The sequence below is a fragment of the Carassius gibelio genome, chromosome A18, assembly GCF_023724105.1.
Source record: "Carassius gibelio isolate Cgi1373 ecotype wild population from Czech Republic chromosome A18, carGib1.2-hapl.c, whole genome shotgun sequence".
In the NCBI taxonomy this organism is placed as follows: Eukaryota; Metazoa; Chordata; class Actinopteri; order Cypriniformes; family Cyprinidae; genus Carassius; species Carassius gibelio.
The window spans coordinates 12,990,597-13,011,216 of NC_068388.1; the positions used below are offsets into that span (position 1 = coordinate 12,990,597).

At 36.1% G+C, this 20,620-nt stretch overlaps 2 protein-coding genes across 3 annotated transcripts in view; both read right to left on the bottom strand.

Annotated features, from left to right (window-relative positions):
- The window catches only part of LOC127934672 (FERM domain-containing protein 5), a 144,911-nt gene extending 140,354 nt beyond the window's left edge, over positions 1-4,557 (bottom strand). Inside the window, exon 1 of the mRNA XM_052532207.1 lies at positions 4,191-4,557. Within this exon, the coding sequence (XP_052388167.1) occupies positions 4,191-4,295 (105 nt within the window). The 5' untranslated portion in view covers positions 4,296-4,557. The remainder of the gene's footprint in view (positions 1-4,190) is intronic.
- Positions 4,558-5,509: 952 nt separating this feature from the next.
- LOC127934671 (mucosa-associated lymphoid tissue lymphoma translocation protein 1) lies at positions 5,510-20,507 on the bottom strand. 2 transcript variants are annotated; one of them, XM_052532206.1, is made up of 16 exons: positions 20,386-20,507; positions 18,086-18,993; positions 17,183-17,282; positions 16,906-17,027; positions 16,663-16,795; positions 15,974-16,149; positions 15,612-15,708; positions 14,658-14,693; positions 13,889-14,092; positions 12,196-12,373; positions 11,993-12,067; positions 11,766-11,893; positions 9,148-9,297; positions 7,540-7,697; positions 6,570-6,686; positions 5,510-6,139 (listed from the first exon to the last, which is right to left on the bottom strand). In XM_052532206.1, exons 3-16 carry the CDS (start codon positions 17,190-17,192, stop codon positions 5,822-5,824), a joined length of 1,902 nt encoding a protein of 633 aa, XP_052388166.1. In that variant the 5' UTR covers positions 17,193-17,282; positions 18,086-18,993; positions 20,386-20,507; the 3' UTR covers positions 5,510-5,821. The 2 variants fall into 2 exon arrangements, with proteins under 2 accessions (XP_052388166.1, XP_052388165.1); XM_052532205.1 differs by having other exon boundaries at positions 16,906-17,030.
- Between the last annotated feature and the right edge of the window lie 113 nt (positions 20,508-20,620).

The window sequence follows — 20,620 nt, forward strand, 5'->3', positions numbered from 1 at the left end:
TAAATTTTGCCACAGCTGAACGATAGACATGGACAGTACACAAGATTACAACTTACTTTCTCCCTCACATCCATGTAATAATTTGTGGAAAATTATACAGTATCTACCCCGAATAAATACTTTATTGTCAAGTTTTAATGCAATCCAGCTAAAAGCATGTTCAATATTTTTATTTAATGATAATCATAACCATTGAAATTTTATAGCCATAATTAACAAAGGCATAATAATGGAAATAAGGCCTATGAAAATTCAAGTGGAAAGGTTTTTTTTTTTTTTTTTTTGGTTCTTTTTACACCTGTGTACATTTTATAGTTACTGAAAAACGGTAAATGGTATGATTATTCTCATTTTTCAATTTCTAATAATTCTTCCAAATATAGCTATTCATGTCATCTGGTGAAAATGTATTTTTCATGTACTGTATAGAACAGAAAAATGTGCAATGCCAGCTTTTTTCTTATATTGTCTTTCTTGGAACGTACAAGTGCAAGAGGATTATTGTTACGCTACTTTTAAGGTGCTTTATTTTCATTTTTAAAATCTGACAACCCCTGGTCACCATTCACTTTCACTGTATGGAAACATTCTGATGGACTGATGTATCCCGAGTTAACATAAATAATTACAAAGTTTGCATAGAAGCATTTCAGGGTTTCACATGAACTGCAACGTGCTACACTTAACACATTTAACGGTGTCTTACAGAGTTCCGCATATCACACCTTCAGTTTCACAATCACTCCGGCATCAAAACATGAGTTGAGTGTTGAAAAGCACATTAGCAACATGTTAAAGGAACCAAATTTCCATCGAGCTGCTACGTCCCACGAACAGTGTGTTTTCTGATTGTCAAGTGAAAAACACAAGCTAGTCCAATTCACAAGCAGGTCTGAAGCCACTGGGGAGCTTTAAAGGAAACTAACTGCTGGTGATGAAAGCACTTCCTGGAGTGACTGAATCTCAACATAGCGGGAACAAGATATTTGAGGTAAAGAGGGAGGAAGTGAGGGAGAGAATGAAAGGGTGACCTAGTTCCGCTTTTTTACTTGCTCTTTCCCCGGTCTAGGTGTCCAGGAACCCCAATCCGAGCTGGCAGGCCTGAAACCAGTATATAGGGACCAACCAGCGGAGGGAAGAAAGGATGTTAAACAATGACTGTGCACTCTCAACCTCTACTGCCCAAGCTAAAGAGTTTGGATTATTCCCTGGCCACAGAGAGACAGGGAGAGAGAGAGAAGCTGGCAGGCTGCTCTCTCACAATCTCTCCTCCATTACGTCACCGTGCCAAACAACACATCGCTGCTGCACACGGCACACCTGCTGCTGGCTGCACTGGACCGACTCCAGCTCTATATCAGCCCCGCTGCTCACCTCCCCGCCTGGCACACTCTCTACAGACACGCACAGCCCGGCTACAACTAGCACTCACAAATACCATAGAATAACTCTTACTATTTACTTAGTAGTGCTGATGCTGACAATCATTCCTAGAAAGCACAACAATGCATTTATTTTTGTACTTCTTTACAGTGGGTCTCTGAGATTTTGTGCTGTTGCTTCTTAAAATATTCTGTAGCACAAATGTATAATAACGGTTTTAAAGTAATTAATAACAGATCTATATACCGTGTCATCAAGTGTGGTTATTTTTTCATCATTTGGACATTTTGAGGAAATCGTAATCAGTCAGTTAATCACCCATATAAAGTCTCAGACACAGGATGCTTTCAGATATTTCACTGTTAAGCCAAGAAAATATCGTAAGTACTGTGCTGTCAGAATATGATTACTCAGCATTATCATCACAACGACTGAAAAAACATTCCTGTATCTGAAATATCCAACACATTCTCTCTTCCATGCCACTCAAATGTCGTTTTGCTTTCACTGTAAAACTATCCCAGCAGGCCTTTAAATATCAACAGGTCAACACGATGTGGAATTGTGGCAATAAAACAAACACTTCATCCTTTATAAAGACATATTATTTGTTTTCTCTCAGGTGGCTCCTGAAATATTCCTCTCTTTTTTCCTTCTTCGAATCCTTTCTAGCACGCAATGATTGTTTTGATGTGTCGAAACTCTATGAAAGCCCCGAGGGAGTGCGTGCATCCACTTCTGAGGGCTGAGAAATAGGATGCTCTCAGATTGACTGTAATGGAAAGCGATCTGTGGGCTCCCCGTTTCATTTCAAGCTACACATGAAACAAAGGCATCCTCAAAGAAAGTCAAACAGCTGAATACGGGGGGGGGGGGGGGGGGGGCGCTTGACTGTATGTCTGCCTCCTATTAAAATAAATCTCATGCATCTCTGTTAATCTTCTTTTATTAAAAAAATATATTATTATTATTATTTTTGCTCTGTTTGAGGCAACAATGGTTAAACGGTGAAAACCTAGGAATTATTTAATGACATATACAGGATTGTGGGCAACTAAATCTGATCAACTGCTGAAAAACATGTAAAGGTTTGTAATTAATATGAATATTGCATAAGTTAGCATAATAATTAGCCTTTATTATACACAGTATCAATTATCATCTATGCACGATATTACACAATATTATTTTTGTGTAAAATAAATCAATATTCCTATCAAATTAGGGAAAACACCAAAACCCAATTTCAATATTGTGACATACCTTTAGTTAATTTTTAATCCTGGGGTGAAATTTTTTTAATTATTGAACCACATAATCACCATTGTGTGAAACTAAATGTAATAATTCAAGAATCAACCGATGGAAAAACTTGTAGCAGTTGATCACTAACATGAATAATGCACAATTTAATTTAATTTAATAATTACTTTGTATTTAACAGGTTAAACAAGACAAAAAGTATGATATAAAGGCTAGTTTTCAGATATTATACAATGTAATTCTACATAGAATAAATCAACAATCCCACCTAAAAGGGCAAAACAGACCAAAACACAATGACAACTGTGCAAAGTCCCTGTAAAAACTGCAAAAAATGTAATTAAAAAAATTAATTTAACTTTGAAAAACAATTAGTGTACTAAACCGTATCCTTAAATATTACATGAGGATGATTAAATAAAAATAAAATAAAATGGGAAAATTACTTTCAGAGTGGGATCATTGAGAAAAATCTACTAGTGAAAACTGAAAAGAGTGAAATCTTTTTTTTTTTTTGGTTGCAGTTTCACTATCCCCAGTGTTTATGATGTAACCCTCCCTTCATCACGGAGTAACAGACCTCCCATAATCTGCCGGATTTCACACACTCCTGTTCAGCCAGTGCTTTGCAGCCATCCATCCATAGTGCTCTGCTTAACTGCTTGATTTACAAGTGCCCAAGGGTCCGTTTCGGAGACCAAAGCGTACATTAATAATGGATGTGTAGTGTTGACATCATACCAGAATCCATACAACACTTTCCTGCTTATGGAGTAATTGCAATACTATGATAATAAACTGTAAAGGGGACACGTGCATTAAACATATTGATTCTCTAGAGACAGCCCTGACATGTTTACTACAGACACCTAATCCAAGAGTGATACAAGTGGTGCCCATCCAAAAGTTAAAGGAACAATTCACCCGAAAAAGAAAAATCTGTCATCCGTGGTGCGCAGGATGCTAGTGACTGACAGCCTCAGTAACTATTTGTTTTTGTTGTTGTTTCCTGAAGCTGCCATTAACATCTGCTTTTGTGTTCCAAAGAAAAAACCCGAAAATCTTTTTAATTTTGGGTGCCTTGCTCCTTTACACCAAAATATCACCATGGATGCACCTAAAACATCTTGAACTCACCCATTATGGGTCGAAGAAAAATTTGAGGTTGCTCTTACAGTGCTTATAGAGAAGAAATGACTAGTTTAAAATACGCAAAGCTATTTAAATAATCAAACCAGATGCTAACTACAACATTTAGATTGCAGTATAGCAGCACTTCAGTGTTGTGTTCTCAACTGATGAGAGCACAACAAGCCCACTCTATCCGAAAACAATCTGAGACCAAACATCATCTGAACTGCCTTTACAAGCTAAAACTCTTTCTAATCAAACGAGCGTTGCAGGATTTTCCAAGGAGCTGGTTTTAGGAGGGATGCTGCTGGCACCTGCTATTAAAACCCATTGAGCACGCTTCTCCTAGCCTGCAACAAAAGGTCTGCTGATCGCTGGTTCTCGGCAGCACAGGTGCCGCTGGTGAGACTGACCTGAATGGAGCAGGTATACTCGGTATCATCCAGCAGCCTGACCGTACACATGTATTCTCGCTCCAGGTTTCTGACGCTGCCACTCATCAGCCGACTCAGCATCATCTTCTCAAAGCGCGAGCGCTGCTCTGCGTCCGGGACCAGAACAAAAAGCTCAAGGAATGTCACATCGACCAAACTCTTCGGTCGCCCAGGTGAAACGTGCTAAGCGAAGACGACAGCATCTCTATCCGTTGACCTGACCGCTGGAGATGTACGCGTGAGTGTTTTATCCTCTGTTATTGCGAACAGGTTCCTCCAGCACGCATCCAGGTCCAGATTAAGTCTGTGGTTACGAGCAGACAGTAGCAGCCCGTCTGTTGACCATTCACCGCTTGATATTTGAGCAAGGGGGCGGGACCACAGAAGCTGACTGACACTCCTTCGAGCCAATGGTTCAGATCTCCAAATAATAATATGGACGCGTTTGAAATGGACAATGAAAGATCAGGGTGCACTGAGTATTTGGAGGTCATTGTTTTCCAATGAGACACTGGACAAAGTTAGAAGTAAGGTTATAAGGTATACTCTATAATAAGATTAATTTCCTGGAGCAATATTTGTTTTCTTCATTTGGCAGAATGACTTCGTATCAATAACAACATCAAAGACGTATCTTACAAAATATTGCATATATCTGGCTAAACATGCATCGAAAATATATACATGAAAATTAAAGATTTGTGCTACTAATGTGTTAAAATATTTATTAAAATTACTTTAAAATGATTTAGAAATTTATATAATGGGATGTTCAGGAGTTCTTTCTTTAATGAAATGTTCTTTCCTTTTTCGGCTAACATTTCAGACGTTTTAGTAAATTAATCTAAATTAATTATATTTTCACATGAATGAAAAAAAACATTGAAAATGCACTAATGTAAAGTAAATGAATATAAAATATAATGTGACTATATCATATGAATGTTTTTATGTTACTTGTGCGCTTCTGGTAATCTTTCTTAATAAACAAGATCTTTTTTCAATAAATTTAATCTATAATTTTATGAATTTAAGTTTCATGTAATCATTTTTAATTATCTGTAAATGTGATAGGACTTAAATAAAAATAAAAAAACTGTAAATATTGTCAAAATTGTAAAAAATTATGTGATAATTCACAATCCCTCCCGATTTTCCATATTTTCATTTAAAAATCTAGAAATGTATGTTTTAATATTAATCTTTCAATATTTATGCAAGTTCTACAAATGTATGAAAATTTATATTAAAAACTCCAAGACTGCATTTGAATATGAAATTTTATCACAAAGCAAAACTCCAGAAGTAGTACTTTATTGGTTATGTATGAATATTATACTTAATTTGATTTACAAATAATTTGTATAAATATTTCTACATTTGCATGAGAACGTCTTCCTTTCCTTGCTCTCTCTCTCTCTCTCTCTCTCTCTCTCTCTCTCTCTCTCTCTCTCTCACTCACACACACACACACACAAACACATTTACTGTATCGCAACTGGTAATTAGTAAGCAAAAATGAAACAATGTATGAAAAATCTTTTGTTGCATCAAAACAATGCCTCACAGTGTGTGTGTGTGTAGAGGTTAGCAAGATCACAGTGAATTCATTAGTCATTTTCATCATTCTCCTCTGGTTCATTGCTGCTCGTGGAGCTGGATTTGGCTGAACTCTGTAATCGGTTCTCAGCCTTGCGCGTGTAGGGCCGACCGGGTCGAGGATGGTTCTGATGATGAGGATATCTTATGTTGGACATGTGGTCCACAGTATGGACACGACTCTCTTGTCTCCTGTCCACTGGCCTCATCGGATTCATCTTGCAGGAGGCAATGAGAGGCCTGCCTATGTCCAGCTCTTTGCTCTCAGTGAGATGTTCTTTAGTTTGTGTGTGGGTGTAGTGCACTGTCACTTTGATCACCAGAGATCCCTAGGAAGTTTGAATACATTTAAATGTTTTAATGTCTCTAAACAGTATTTTTGACTTCCAGATATAATGCATTATACTATATAAGTGGTTCTGAACAGCAACAATGATATTCCTGCAATAAGACTTAAAATTTACGAATATAATGTTAACACAAAAATATTGTTTATCCTTGTTCCAACTCGTATTTAATATACATATGCATTAACTTGCATAGTTTTGTTCTTTTATTTATTTTATATTTTTTATTTTACAAGTTATATACCTTTACACGTTTTAGTAAGTTGCATTTTACTTATTGCATATTACATGCTGTCCAAAACCATGCTGTTTTAAATTCAATCATTTTTGTTTCAGTTCTCAGTGTTTTAAAATGCATTTAAGTTCTATACCACTATTTTTCATTTCAAAGACTGAAACTCTTGAAATGTACCTGAAGTCTTTGAAGGCAACATAATCTGAGGGTGCAGTCAGGAGTTTCAGCACTGTTCCCAAGCAGACTGTCCATTTCTTCTGATCGACCAGAACATGAGAAAATATCCTGCATTTTCTGCAGGACAAAAACAACAACACATGACCCCTTAAATTGTAATCGAACAAGCAGATACCATAAAGGTAAAGTGCATGTCAAACTGTTTATTAACACAAGTACGTATTACATACTTTCACCCATGGAGGTCAGTAGATCCACAGTTTTGTTTCTTTATGCTGAACTTCCTAAACTTCATATTTTATGATAAATATTTAATGTTCAATCTATTGTGAAAATAAAAGTCTGGCTAAATACATAATAAACCAGAGGAAAAAGTTCCTCAAATTTCCTCAAAACAAATATATTTGAGTTTTGAGGGCATTCAGGTTTGCTCATTTTAATATGAATACACAGACCCATTATGGGTCCAAACATTATGGGTCCATAAAATTACTACACTTTACATTTTAGTACCAAAAGTACTAAAACTAAAAGATAAATAAAAATAGTAACAAAAACACATACAATTACTAAAAACATAAGCTAAAATTAATATGAAAAAATTACTAAATACTGCAATATTTTTATGAATTATGATCAAAATATGCCACCAACATCTTTCACAACTCGAGAGTTGGTGGGCAATGCTTGATACAAAATATAAGCCCTTTTGTCAGAACAGACTCAGGAAGGGAGTCAAAATGGTTTCGTTTTATTATTTGCTTTAATGTTCACTGCCACTGCATGAACTTCCTCCATAACACATTCATGAGTTTGGAAAAATCTAAGAAGCAAATTCAAGTACAGAACACTATGAAATCATAATCAACCCTCTTTCGTTTTCCGTCCCGACTCTTATATTCCCCTTGGTTAGGTGTAGGTGTGTATGTGGTTATGTCAGCGAAAGAGGACATGAAAAGCTGTGACTTACTGGTTCACTCTCAAGTTTCAGAATGCAGTCATGATCCAAAGCGCTTGAGTTTTTCACCGTAGCAAACACAACCAGGACATTGGAGAACAGAGCAGAGAAACTCAGTTCCACCTTAACGCCACAGTACAGAAAGTCCAGAGACCTCCGGCAAGGAAGAACTGAGAAAAACACATAAAAAAACCACACTTAGATAACACAGCTATTTAAAAACATGAATTTACTTTAAGTTTTTTTACTGTATTTTTGATCAAACAAATGCAGCCTAGGTTAGCATAAGATATTTCTTTCAAAATATTATGAACTCTTGCCAACCATATAGTCAATATAGCAATACTGGTACATGCACGCATGTTTAAAACATGCCAAAATGCATATTCTGCTCAAATCAACAAAATGGGGCTGTTCTCATGTTTAAATGACAGCTGTTAAGATGTTTAACTTAAAACAGTTTAAAGTGCATAAGGTAATCAGTTTTGGCAATTTGGCTCTTTTGGGGAGGAAATATATTTCCTTTTTAAAGCAGACAAACGGTTTATGACTGATCCTTCATCCGTGCTCTAACCATGAGTCATGTATCATGACCTAACCCACAATCAAACCAAAACGGAAGTCACAAACCGTGAGATGGTTACGGATGTTAGAGCACTGACACCGATTTCTTTTTCACTGTATTCAAATCTGCATCCTCATTACTGATGGTGAATCTAGTATCTTACAGGGGTCACATCATTAATCAGAAAGAAAAAAAAGGAAGATTTCCTTGATCTTTACAAATAAAAGAGTTCAATGTACTATGTAAGAATAATGTATAATGACAAAACTGATCATTTTTCATGTTTAGGACATTGAAAGAGGTCATTTAAATAATGATGTACAAACTCAAAGAGGGTAGAAACTGGTTGTGTAGCATAATGTACTTACTGTACTTTATTCATATCCACTAACATTCAAAGGTTTTGAATAATTATGATTTATAATGTAATATAATAATATAATATAATATATCACAACAATAATACTTTCAAAACTTGCAGATGTGCTGCTTCGAATGTTTGTGGAAACTGTAATACACTACAACTCAAATGTTTGAGGTAGGATTAACAATAATCTCGAAATAATAAAAATAATTACAATATTCCACAAGGAAAAAATAAACTGATCAAAAGTGACAGAAAAGACATGAATAACACTACAATTTTTGTTTTCAATAAATATTCTTATTGTGAACTATCACCGTTTCTCAAAAAATATTAAGCAGCAAAAATTGTTTTTAATATGAATAAGAATCATTATTAATAACGGAGCAAAAAATACATTGGAAAATATATTAAAATAAACAACAGCTCTTCCTAATCTTTTTACTGTTCATACTGTATTTAATTAATTGCAGCCTTGAAGAGCATAAGATACTTCTTTCACAAAAAAAAAAAAAAAAAAGAAAAATCTTAATTATTCCATATTTAGACCGATAATGTAAGTGGAATTTAGTTGGAAAAAATACAAAGACATAAGGTGTACAGTAACTCCTTTGTTTGTTTACACAGGATGCATTTAAGAAAAGAACCTCTGATGACATAATATAAAGCTGGTTCAGGAACATGTCATTACCATTAGCCTGTTTCCAACAAGCATCCCGCCGGCGGAGCTCCATGGTGTGTCCAGATGTTCGCACAGGATCGGTCAAAGCCCGTGGCTCTGTCAGAGTGTGTCGGACCTCTACTACCTGCCTGCCACGCACCAGTGGGTCCTTACCCAGATCTATAGAAAGAAAGCTTTCGTTACAAATCACACAATACTTTTACAATTACAAAAAAAACTGTAAATATAATCTCTACACACTATACTATCACTGTTCTGTCGAAACGTGATCAGGGTCATTGTGATTTTCAGACAGTGAAACATGACTCGGCAAATTGTCCAGATAATTTGGGAAGTTAAAAACCTTTGAGGAACATGCTATACGGTTCTTTCCCTAATTGCAAAATGAAGTAAAATAGCAATTCACACATATTAAGTTCTGCTCTCAAATAAGAAAAACAGACTTGAGGTGTGCTGTGTATTTAGTGTAGAAAATTTGTAAAAATTTACAGGATTTTACAATTGTGATATCATTGTTGTTGTGAAAGCGATGCAAGCTGGGTCGTTTTCTGTACTAGCGCAATAGAACACCGTTAAAACAAATTGTATTGCATTGTGTGATAAAGTGTAAATACATGGTTCTTCTGAAGTACCCATATATTTGTTGCCAATTTAAACAAAATTGTTCAAAAGCAAGCATAAATACATGTATAATGCTGTGGATGGATTATCTCAGCAAAGGAGAAGTGCTCACTAACGCAGATTTAGACAGATTTGTGAACAATATTTGAGAAATGAAAATAGGCCTTTTGTGTACATAGAAAAAGTCTTCGATCTTTGAGCATAGCTCATGAAAAATGGGGGCAAAAACAAAAAGTGTTGCGTTTGTAATTTTGTTCAGTGTATATCTAGTAATAAATTATACAACTTGTACTGAAAAGCAAATGACTAGATTGAAATATAAAGTAAACCCCCATCAAAATGTTTTAAAGAATAGTGCTTAGTTGTGAGTTGTGCTTCACCCCAAGCATTGATTTATGATCAAAAACAGGAAGGAGTAAGTGCTTGTGGGCAAACACACTGATAATGGCAGTGGGACAGGGTGCAGACTGAGAAACAAGCACACAAGACAGGAGGGTAAGTAGGACACCCCGCAGCCGTCTGTAGGTTAAGCACTCTCAAATTTCCCCACCTGAGCACAGCAGCCAGAGAATGAGGTCACATGCTTTGGTAGCTTCAATATCAAAAGCCAAGTGCCCTTGCCAAAGAGACCAATGGAAAACAAAATAAGCCCTCCACAGGGAGAGGGGGGATTATCTCAACCATTAACACATAAATCCACGTTCACATCATGCCATGGAGGGTAAGGATCAAAGAAGGAAACCAATGTCTGGCACACAGGCTCTCACAAGTGCTCCAAGTATAAACCCGTTAATGATCAACAGCTTTGAAAGACACCGTGACCTTGTTCACTACATCTCACTACATGTATGAAGTATTATGTAATATGATAATATGTTCTTATTACAGAGCATGCAAGGCAGCACGTTTATGAAATTGCTCAGATGTCCTGGTTAGGGTTTGATATCAACTCCTAGCTTTCAGTATGACAGTTGGAGACCTTTGCACATGCATCTCTCACATATATTTAATTCAATAATCACATTAGGACATATTGTGATTCCTGTTTTAGGGCCCTATGAAATCCATTTTATTTTTTACATTTAAACTTTTCTGGATTCTGTTTTAATTACATTTTAATATATTGAAAAATGATGTCTAATCAACTCGTGAAAACCGAACATTAAATTCTTTATACAAGTTTATATAATTAATAGTTTTATTAGCTAATAGCGGTTTATTATCAAATATGGGGGGGTAATCAAATTAATGCATAAAACTTGAATACTTTAATGAATCTTTTAAAATGTAATCAAATTAAATTTAACAATTTGCAATTAAAGTGCTAGACAACAGAGGTTTACAGTTTTTTTTTATTTAAATGTGGAATTCTTAAAAAAATTATGTTTTAATAAACTGCATTATTGAATTGTTTTTATTACTTTATAAAAAAAGCACATTTTACCAAATAGTTTTATCAAATGAAATAGTAAAATGCTCAAGAAGTAAACAATTCATGTCCTCATACAGTGAGACAGTGGACACTAAAAACATGCATGCTTGAGTATGTATAGTAAATGAAACTAGAACACTTTTTACAGGTTAATAATATTCATAGATATTACTCCATATTCAATTTGAAATAATAAGTTCCTACTATTTTTTTGTCCTCAAATGTAAGACCTCTTAAAACGAGAGTTGCTGTGGAATTTTGTGAGCAAAAAGACCATTGTCTATTGTCAAAAGTGTACCAGTGTACAAAAAACGGCTCACAAGAAAAAGTCATTTTCAAACCGACACCTTTCTATTAGTAAACACAGCGAATCCCTGAGACCAGCTCGAAGGTGTTCCAAAATCTGCACGGGGAAATCTTTCACCTTCATGTGAAATTCACGATCGGGTGGATTCCGTTTGAAATGACTGTACAGTATTTCACGAAATGTGAAGGAAGCTGCCTATGTAGGCAGCAGCTAGTGAGGCAATGAGGTGAAGTTTTGGAACAGAAGAGTATTGGCAGAAGCACTCACCCACAGAGACCTGCTCCAGGACACGGGTCACCCTCTCTGGCTTTAAGACATGTTTGTTCAGGTATTTGGTGAAGATCCCAGTGCTCTTGCCACCATTCTGGACCTCAAAAGCCTCTGCATCTTCACTCCTGTGGGATAAAACATCAAGATAATAAAAAAAAGTACACAATCACTGTTGTTTAAGAAGTTTTGTTGGAAGCTTAAAAGAACTGTAACCCAGTACTTACGTGGCATATCCATACACAGTGTTGCCCAGAGGAGCCGAAGGCTTAATATCAGAGAGAGGACCTTTTTGTTTGTACCTGGCGGGACATAAAATAGCAAAAACATTCAACAGTGCATATCTTGTATCATTTCCAAAACAATTCGAAGAAGCTGGAATTCTAAACAGAATTCTAAACAATAGATCACCATGTTTCTGCCGGCCTACCATTTCCTACAGGTGTCCAGGAGAATGACGTTGAGCTGGGCTTTTCTGTTCTGCATACTGTGCATCAGTTTCTGTACACACACACAGTTTTCTGTACGGTAGGGTCGTGGAGCGTCAATGGCCACCAGGTAATTTCTGCCCGAGAGCTCATAGCCATGGCCAGCATAGTAAAAAACAGCTGAAATTGCGGAAAAAGAAAAAGTGTGTTTTTCATGGCTTACAATATTGCGTAATACGTTTCTGTTTTGGTTGAGTACCTTTTATATACAACATTGCCCATTTTATATATAAATTATAGAAACATATATGTAAATTAATTATAGAAAGAACAACAAATACTTCTTTTACAATAGGTTCAAAAAAAGTCACAGGAAGTGAGATTCAAATCCTGGGCAACACAGAAAACCAGTGCGGTCAAATCTTTCATCTCAAGGCATAGTGCACTAAAAAAGTACAATTCTGTCATCAACCCCCATGGTGTTCCAAACCTGTATGACATTCTTTGTTTCAGAGGAACACAAAAGAAGAAGTTTTTAAGAACATGCAAACCATTAACAGCATCAAAGTTGCGCAGATTCAACTCATGCCAGTGAACCAGCGGATCCTGTCGCATTGGACTCTACATAAACTTCAACACAAATCAATCATATATCTTTAGTATAGAAGGTTTGGAATATAGCACGAGCCAATTGAAGGTACTTTTACAGTGCTATCGTGTACTTTCTGTAGCTTGACAGCTTGAATTGGCCAAAAAAAATAACAATTTGTGCTCCACAGAAGGAAGAAAAGGGAAGCCATTCAAGTTTGCCAAAACATTAGGGTGAACAAATAATGGCAGAATCTTAAAACACATGAAAGCTACACAACCTTATTTACAATTTTTCACATTTGGATGAAGCTGTGAATAGCTACGACCTCAGTGAAATGTAACCCACACTGACAGCATTCTTACAGTGCTAAATAATGACTAAACGCTTTTCATTTTCCACTTTCTGTTGAATACACTGTGTGCAAAAATGATCTTTATTGTGAGACAGTTTACAATACAAGTAAAAAAAAAAAAAGGAAAGTGCACTGTGGGTTAACTAAGCAACTAGTATAAATTTGTTGGTTTGAAACATAGATTTCTGGAGATGAAAGCAGCAAGCCACACTACTGCCCACGCATCTCTTATCAGCCAATCAACAGACTGCAGCATCTCAATGTTATTCTGAAAAAGCCCTTTGGCTGAAAGTGCTGTGGTTTTGTATGTTTATTTGACTAGTACGGATACTATCAAACCGGGAAAAAAAGACTTTTTTGGAACTTCCTCTGACTCATAACCAAGACACTCAAGTGATGTTTAATGAACATTTCAATTGATTTATTTTTCAGGAGAATTTCAAAAAACATCCATCACATGGAAACACAATGGCTTGCACGGACTACCACAAATTAAAACTGAGAAATCTGGATAATTTAAAATAAACATGTTATTGCACATTGCAATCTGATCTATTGATCTCTGCATGTCATTTCCTGACTGTTTTTTTTTTTACTGCCAGGACCCTAAAACTTTCACCTCAAGCAAGCTATTGCCATGATTGCAAAATCGACATCCTGTGAGAGAAATCATTTTAGTTAAAGAAGTCGTGTGAAACAAACCAGGCATTTCCTACCGGCTCCTCCAGAAAACCCACAGCATGTGACTCACCATACACTCCACGGTCCAACAGCTGCAAGAACTTGTCAATGGCAGCATGCATTTCCTGAAGGGTGAGATCAAGCAGGGAGACCACTCTGAAGCCCAGCTGTTGCAGGAGATTGGCCAGCTCATGAACATCCATGGTGGGGGCCATCAGACCAGGATGGTTGCTGTAGTTCAGGTTCCCAATCAGTAATGCCACTTTGTCGGTTGCTAAAGGAAATAATTTGTTTTGCTTTGTTAAATTCGTTCATTTTGTTACATTTTATTTGATTGCATTTTTTAAATATGCACGCCATAGTGATTGCATGGGAAATTTGCAAACAGACTTTGTAAAGAAACAAATCAAGTGTTATTGTTATGCATAATTTTTACTTTTAAATAATTGTTTTAATATAATTACTGGGTGTTACAAGTCATTTCAAACCAAAGTTAAAAAAAGTATATTTTTTTTACAAGTAAAAAAAATATATTTTGTACATATATCTATATATGTTCAATGGAGGATTTGACATTCTAGGATTTCTTCCATTTCAGTGACTTTTAAACTTATATTAAATCATTTCCATAACTGTGGCAGGCCTCCAATTCATTATTTGAAAACTGAAGTATATTTCAACTCTTCTCACAACCGTGACTTATCTTAGTCATATCGATCTTATATGAATGACACTGTTTGTTTTCTAGGGGAAATATTGAAAGTGGGAGTATTGTGAAACAAAGGTCTATTTATAACCTGGCATGAGCTGAAAAAAATCTTTTTTTGTCTGTGACCTACCCATAAGCGTGGGCTCTGGTTTTGGATCTGGAGGTGCTGTGGGGAAACCAGAGGAAAAAAATGTTTTGGTGAAATATGAAAGAGTATGAGAAATATCATCATGCTGCTGGATGCCTTCACAAAGCCTATAGCGTGTTCTTTCACTAGTTTCACTATGGAAAAAAAACTCTCAGAGTGTTAACATTATTTGTGTCCCACGATGTGAAAGGTACAAAGGGAAGTTCACATTGAGCTGGTTTCAGTCTAACTTTAGTTGTTCTCTCATGTATCCAAGGACCTGTTTAGACTCAAGATAAAAATCAGTTCCTGATTGTTCTTAACTCCTACAAATTATGGAAAGTACCAGTAATTTGAAACTAGACTGGAACTACACTGAGCACAAAGAATTAATGACCAGGGCTAAAGAGTGGATGGTTTCCTTTATTAATGTTTTCAATAAATTGCTTTTCATCACACAGCAAGCTGCTACGGTCTGACAGTATTAATGTGCACGCCAGATCGAATTATGATGGCAAACAAAGGATGGTCAAATTGAATGCAATAATTTAGTGCAGGATCCCTTGGTGAACAAGTGATGTAATGTTAAACTTTCATCTACATCTTGGATTGTGTGGGGGTAATTTTTTTAGCAAATTTTCATTTCTAGGTCAACTATTACTAAATCGTAACTATACAAAAAAATAAAAGTAAAATAAACATTTAAAAAGATTAACAATTTTCAACAACAAAAAAATGATTAAAAAAAATAAATAAATAACATTAATTTAAAAAATAATTTTTATTATAAGATGCTAATAAAGAACAGGAATTCCAATAAAAATACAAAAGCAACATATTCTGCATGAATGGCTACTAGTCTTCGAAAAAAGAAAAAGAAAAACCTTCAGAATGGAAGCTGTGCACTGTAGGCCAATGACAGGCTTGAAAAGCTTGAAATAAACAGGCAGCTCTTACCTATCTCAATCTCAGCTGCTTCAGACCATCTCTCCTCCAAAATATTTGACACAGCACAGAGGTATGAGCCCACAGTGTCTGCGCTGGCATTTTCTATCTAAACAAAGAAGACCAAATGTAGAACAAGCTTATTTTAGACAGCTTACAACTGAGTCATTACAAACAATGACCTGAACATAAAAACAAGTAGGGCTAAATACAGAAGCAGTGGGCATGGTGAAAGATTAGGGCATGCAGAAAGTTCATTCTAATTGGTTAGGGTTTGGAGTTAGTTTCTCTCTGACTTGCAGCTACCCTTGTCTCCATTAAAATGTATCAATATGATAAAACAGCCTGAGACAAAGAGTGGACAGTGGACTTACCCTAAGTGTTTCTGTGGTCTGTTTAGGAAGGATGAGACCATTTCTGTACCACTGGTAGGCAGGCGCAGGCTTGCCTAAAGCTTTGCATTTAAGAGTGAAAGTCTCCCCTGGTTTTACTCTTTGGCTTATTGGGTAAATGACAATATGGGGTTCCCCTCTCCATGTGTGAGAAACACCTTAACACAGTAAATCACGTTATGTAATAGATATTCAAGTCTTAAAACTGGCACATTGAGCCAAACCTTGCAAAATAAATCACTGATAAGTAAATGTCTCCATATAGCTGTATACAATGGGTTCATGGACTTTTTAAGGCCCTGATATACTTAAAACAAAGTTACTTTTCATTCTTTGTTCAGGGGTAAAATGAAGTTCGAAATACGCAAAGTGCGGCATACTGTTAGCAAGCATCCCAATGCCGCCCAGAAGAGTTTCACAAAAGAGAAGGCGGAGTCTCAGGGCACACCTGATGTAATTGTAATGGACCAATGGTAGGTCAAACGTGTTTTGCAGCCGGAATGATCTTTTCCAGAAAGTTTGCTTTGGCAAGCCATTTTCGAACTTCCGGGTTTAGTTCGAAATGACATCACATAAGTTCATTCTTCGATTTGGCTTGAAGTATATCGGGGCCCTTTAGGCCAGATGATAAATGCAGATGCTAATAAAAAATATGAGATAATGGAAAGTACCTGGTTCATCTAGGATTCTCACTTTTACCCATTCTGTGAACTGATAGTTATAATGCAGGTCGCTCACTCTACAAATATATTTTCCAGATCTCTGGAGAGAGACGGTGAGCTCGGGGTCTGTCCCACCTGCCACCTGAAAAGATTGAGCACTATGTTATTTGATAGATTTGGGTATTTATTCTTCACAGTATTAAGATCAACTTTTTTTAAATAAAGCAAAGATAAACATTACAGTCCACAAACCTCTGTCTGATGTTTATCAAACCACTGATACTTTAATGCACCAGTGCCTATTGCTTGAACTCTTAAGGTCACCTCATGGTTTGGTGGTACACACACAGACATCGGCTGCTGCAGAATAAAAACTTCTGCCCAAAAAAAGACAATATATAATTTTGTAATTATATATATGTGTGTGTGTGTATATATATATATATATATATATACACACACACACACACACACACTTCTAAAGGGGAAAAGCAATAGTTACGCATAAGGGTAGGTATAATATACATACCAGTTCTCATGACTGTCGGCGCTACTCTTTAGTGTGCAAGGGCCTAGACCGCAATAGTGCTGCACTTTTAAGGTAGTCAGTCATTTCAGAATTTTACCACCTGTGTTGAAAAAAAAAAAAAAAAAAAAAAACAGAAGTATGAATAATGGCATAACATAACAACAAAAGTGGCACTGAGAATCCAAACAAATATATGTTGAGAGAAGTTAAGCAATCCAGAGTTTGTAACAGTTGGCACAGAAAGTGTATAAGAATAAATTAGTAAAAGAAGATTTAAGATTCAAGATTTGTATTTGTCACATTCACAATTACATAGAGAATATATAACCAGCTGTGCAATGCGAGTCAGTTCCGTTCCACGGACAGTGCAATTATTAATGAATACAAAAGAATAGAGAATGTTTGTCCTTAAATTTTTACAACACTTTGCAGGAAAATTTGTCTCTTTCATAACGGTTTTAAATATAAGATTTATTTAAATATTCCTATTCATGATTTAAATGCCATTTCCAATTTCTTAGTCAGAAGACTTTAAAATCTTATCTTAGAATATTATTCTTCAAAAGGACACATAACCACCTCAATACAGGAAAATACCTTAATGCATTATAATATTTAAGCAATTCTCCAATATGTATATAAGATCTTAAACAATAAGGAGTCTGTTTTACAGCTACAAAACTAATATATATTTGTGTGTGTGTGATATGAAAAATGTAGTTTGGAGGAAAGAATTTACAAAATTTGTCTAATTTAATAGGGGTTTGAACTTTTTGACTTAAAACCTTAACGTTACTTGTGCATAACAACTTCCCTGTGTGACAAGCAGACCCGGAGGGAAAGAGCGTCTAGTCTGTAGCGTCGTTCGTTTGCAGTATAGATGTAGTGGGGTGTTACACTCACCTGTCCTAGTGCTCATTGCTGTGTGCTGTGAATGCCGGCTGACTGCGACTTATTTCACTCTCCCTTCCCAAAACCCGTCATGCAAACAAGCACAGAGCGTCAGCTGTGTCGACCTGTGGATATTCAACATACCGCGAGAGCGTTTGGCTGATAAATGAATGTTTCCCGTAATGATGAGAGTCTGGCCCTCCCACTACCGCTGTGCTCAGTGTAGATGCGCCCTCAACATCTGCACACTGCAGCAGGTACAGACTGAAAATATGATTTTCTTTCTTCCTCAGGTTAATGACGGGCTGACGTCTTATTCAAGGAAACTAACAATCCAAAGCTGGAAAGATGATTGATTATTGGTAGGCTTTATGAGTTTACTAAAAATATATGAAATAATATATCTATTTCAGATAAATGTTATATTAATAAATGTATGTAATTTCTATTAAGTGAGTCAACTTTTTTGTGTCTGTGTTTAATTTTTTTTATAATATTCAACATTTATTTCTTCTTTTTTTTTTTCTCTCTGTGCTTTATACAGTGCCCTTCTAATAATTACATATTAGAGCTTTGAATAATTAGTTTTTCCACAAAATAACATTGTTATCTTAAAATCCTTAACATTGCATCTACTTCCAACTAAAATAAAAATAAAAAACATATTTTACAGTGTCCTTGTTAAGTCTAAATATGTAACCTTTACAAAGATTAAGGGTTTGGCCCTTACACTATTTCTTTTCATGGCATCCCCACTTACTACCCCATAACATCCACATGCGCTCCTTCCCCTTGAATTTGTTTGCATTTGGGCCCACTCTTTTCTTCCCCCATCTCTGTCCAAAGTGAGTAGCAGCCATCTTTGATGAACTTTTCAATCTCTCCATCTGATGCACTGCCAGTACTTGCTTTTCTTTTTACTGATTGGAGAAAAAAAAAGAGATCAGTCGCCAAATACAGACTAGTGGTGTCAAACTCAATTCCTGGATGGCCGCAGCTCTGCAGGGTTTAGCTCCAACCAGCTCCAACTCACACCTCCTGGAAGTTCTAGTAATCCTGAAGACCGTAAATAAACACTACTTTGATAATAGGCCTATATGTGTAGAACGGTTTATTAAAATATTGTGTTCTATGTTAGATTATCAAATGTTTATTCACAAGTGTATTAAGTTCTTCTGGCTTTCTTGCAATAAGCAGCACAAAAAGCCAGTCAGGTTTTGTCATTAAATGTCAAAGCTAGTGTGCATGTCTTGAAACATTAAATTTTAAAGTTTCCTTAACCACTTAAGGCATATTACGTTATATTACTTACATCATTAATTGCAAAATGTGGTTAAAGAAAAAAGACAATGTTGGATAAAAGGGAAAAATATAAATAGGTGTTAAAAAAATAACATAACAAGCCAGGTAAAAGATATTCCCCCAGTTTCACAGACAAGGCTTAAATTTAGTCCCAGACCAAAGTGTAAGTCTGAGCTGTTTTAACTGAAACAAACTTGCACTGACTAATCTTAAAACAGCAGAGTCTTTGTTTTGTCTCAAGATGCAACCACTATTTTTTTTTTCTAAGGCATGTTAATAAAAATTAACTTTTTATTAACTTAAAAGTCTTAATTGAGATATGGCCTTATCCTGGCTTAGTCTAAACCCTGTCTTTGAAACCAGACCATTATATTTAAGTTTAAGTGTCCCTGCTACTTACTGTTTACCACATTGTAAACAGAGACCCACTCCCAGCCCTCAACCTAAACTGGTCTGGGTAAACATGTCCATATCTCAGCCAAAGTCAGACCAGCACTTATAGTCCGTAATCGTGCCGACTGTGGCTAAATGTGCCGTGTCTCAGTGCAAATCGGGCCAGATCCGCACATCCAAAGCCTAACCAAATCTGGCAACCATTATTGAGCAAGACCTGGCTCACTTTTAGTGATCCGCTGCCAGAAAACAGCCGAGGGAGCCGAGACTCAGCCACAATTCACCCGATTTCGCTGGCTACCTGGGTGACTTGTTTGTTTGTTGTTGTGCTCTTTTCTTTGGAATCCCTTTTTTTGTTTTTGAATTGCCTTACTGTCAGCATTGAAAAAAAATAGATGATTGATTATTGAGATGCAATATTTCAAGGCATTAGACTGGCTTTACCCTTTACAACATTACAGAGACACTTTTTGTTTAGTTTCTCCACATTCCCGTAAAATGCATTTTATTTTCTGTTTCTATCTGCTCTCAATTTGAAATCTTATTCTTCAATTCTGAAATCTTATCAAACACTAATTATTCTGTATTACTTATAAATTGAATGATTTGTTACTTACGTGTCTTAAGTGTTCCACTTAAGTTCACCTCTCCGTTATTATTATTTGTGAGCATGTGTTTCATCTCTTGTTTGAATGATGCACGGTATGTTTGTGAGAGTGGTTTCTTGACAGCATGTAATCAGAGCCCTTTTATGATTGGAAAATGATGCAATGACACATGACCGGTGGGAAAGTTTGTTGACTGTTATGGGGAGGGTGTACAGACAGAGTGACATAGAGGGGGCTGTCCTAA

Bases quoted from the DNA above. Each gene is read 5' to 3' on its own strand.
- LOC127934671 (XM_052532205.1), bottom strand. The intron at 12,068-12,195 runs GTAGGCCGGCAG...ATGTCCCGCCAG, and splicing joins CTGGACACCTGTAGGAAATG to GTACAAACAAAAAGGTCCTC. The intron at 9,298-11,765 runs GTGAGTGCTTCT...TTCTTTCTATAG, and splicing joins CCTGGAGCAGGTCTCTGTGG to ATCTGGGTAAGGACCCACTG.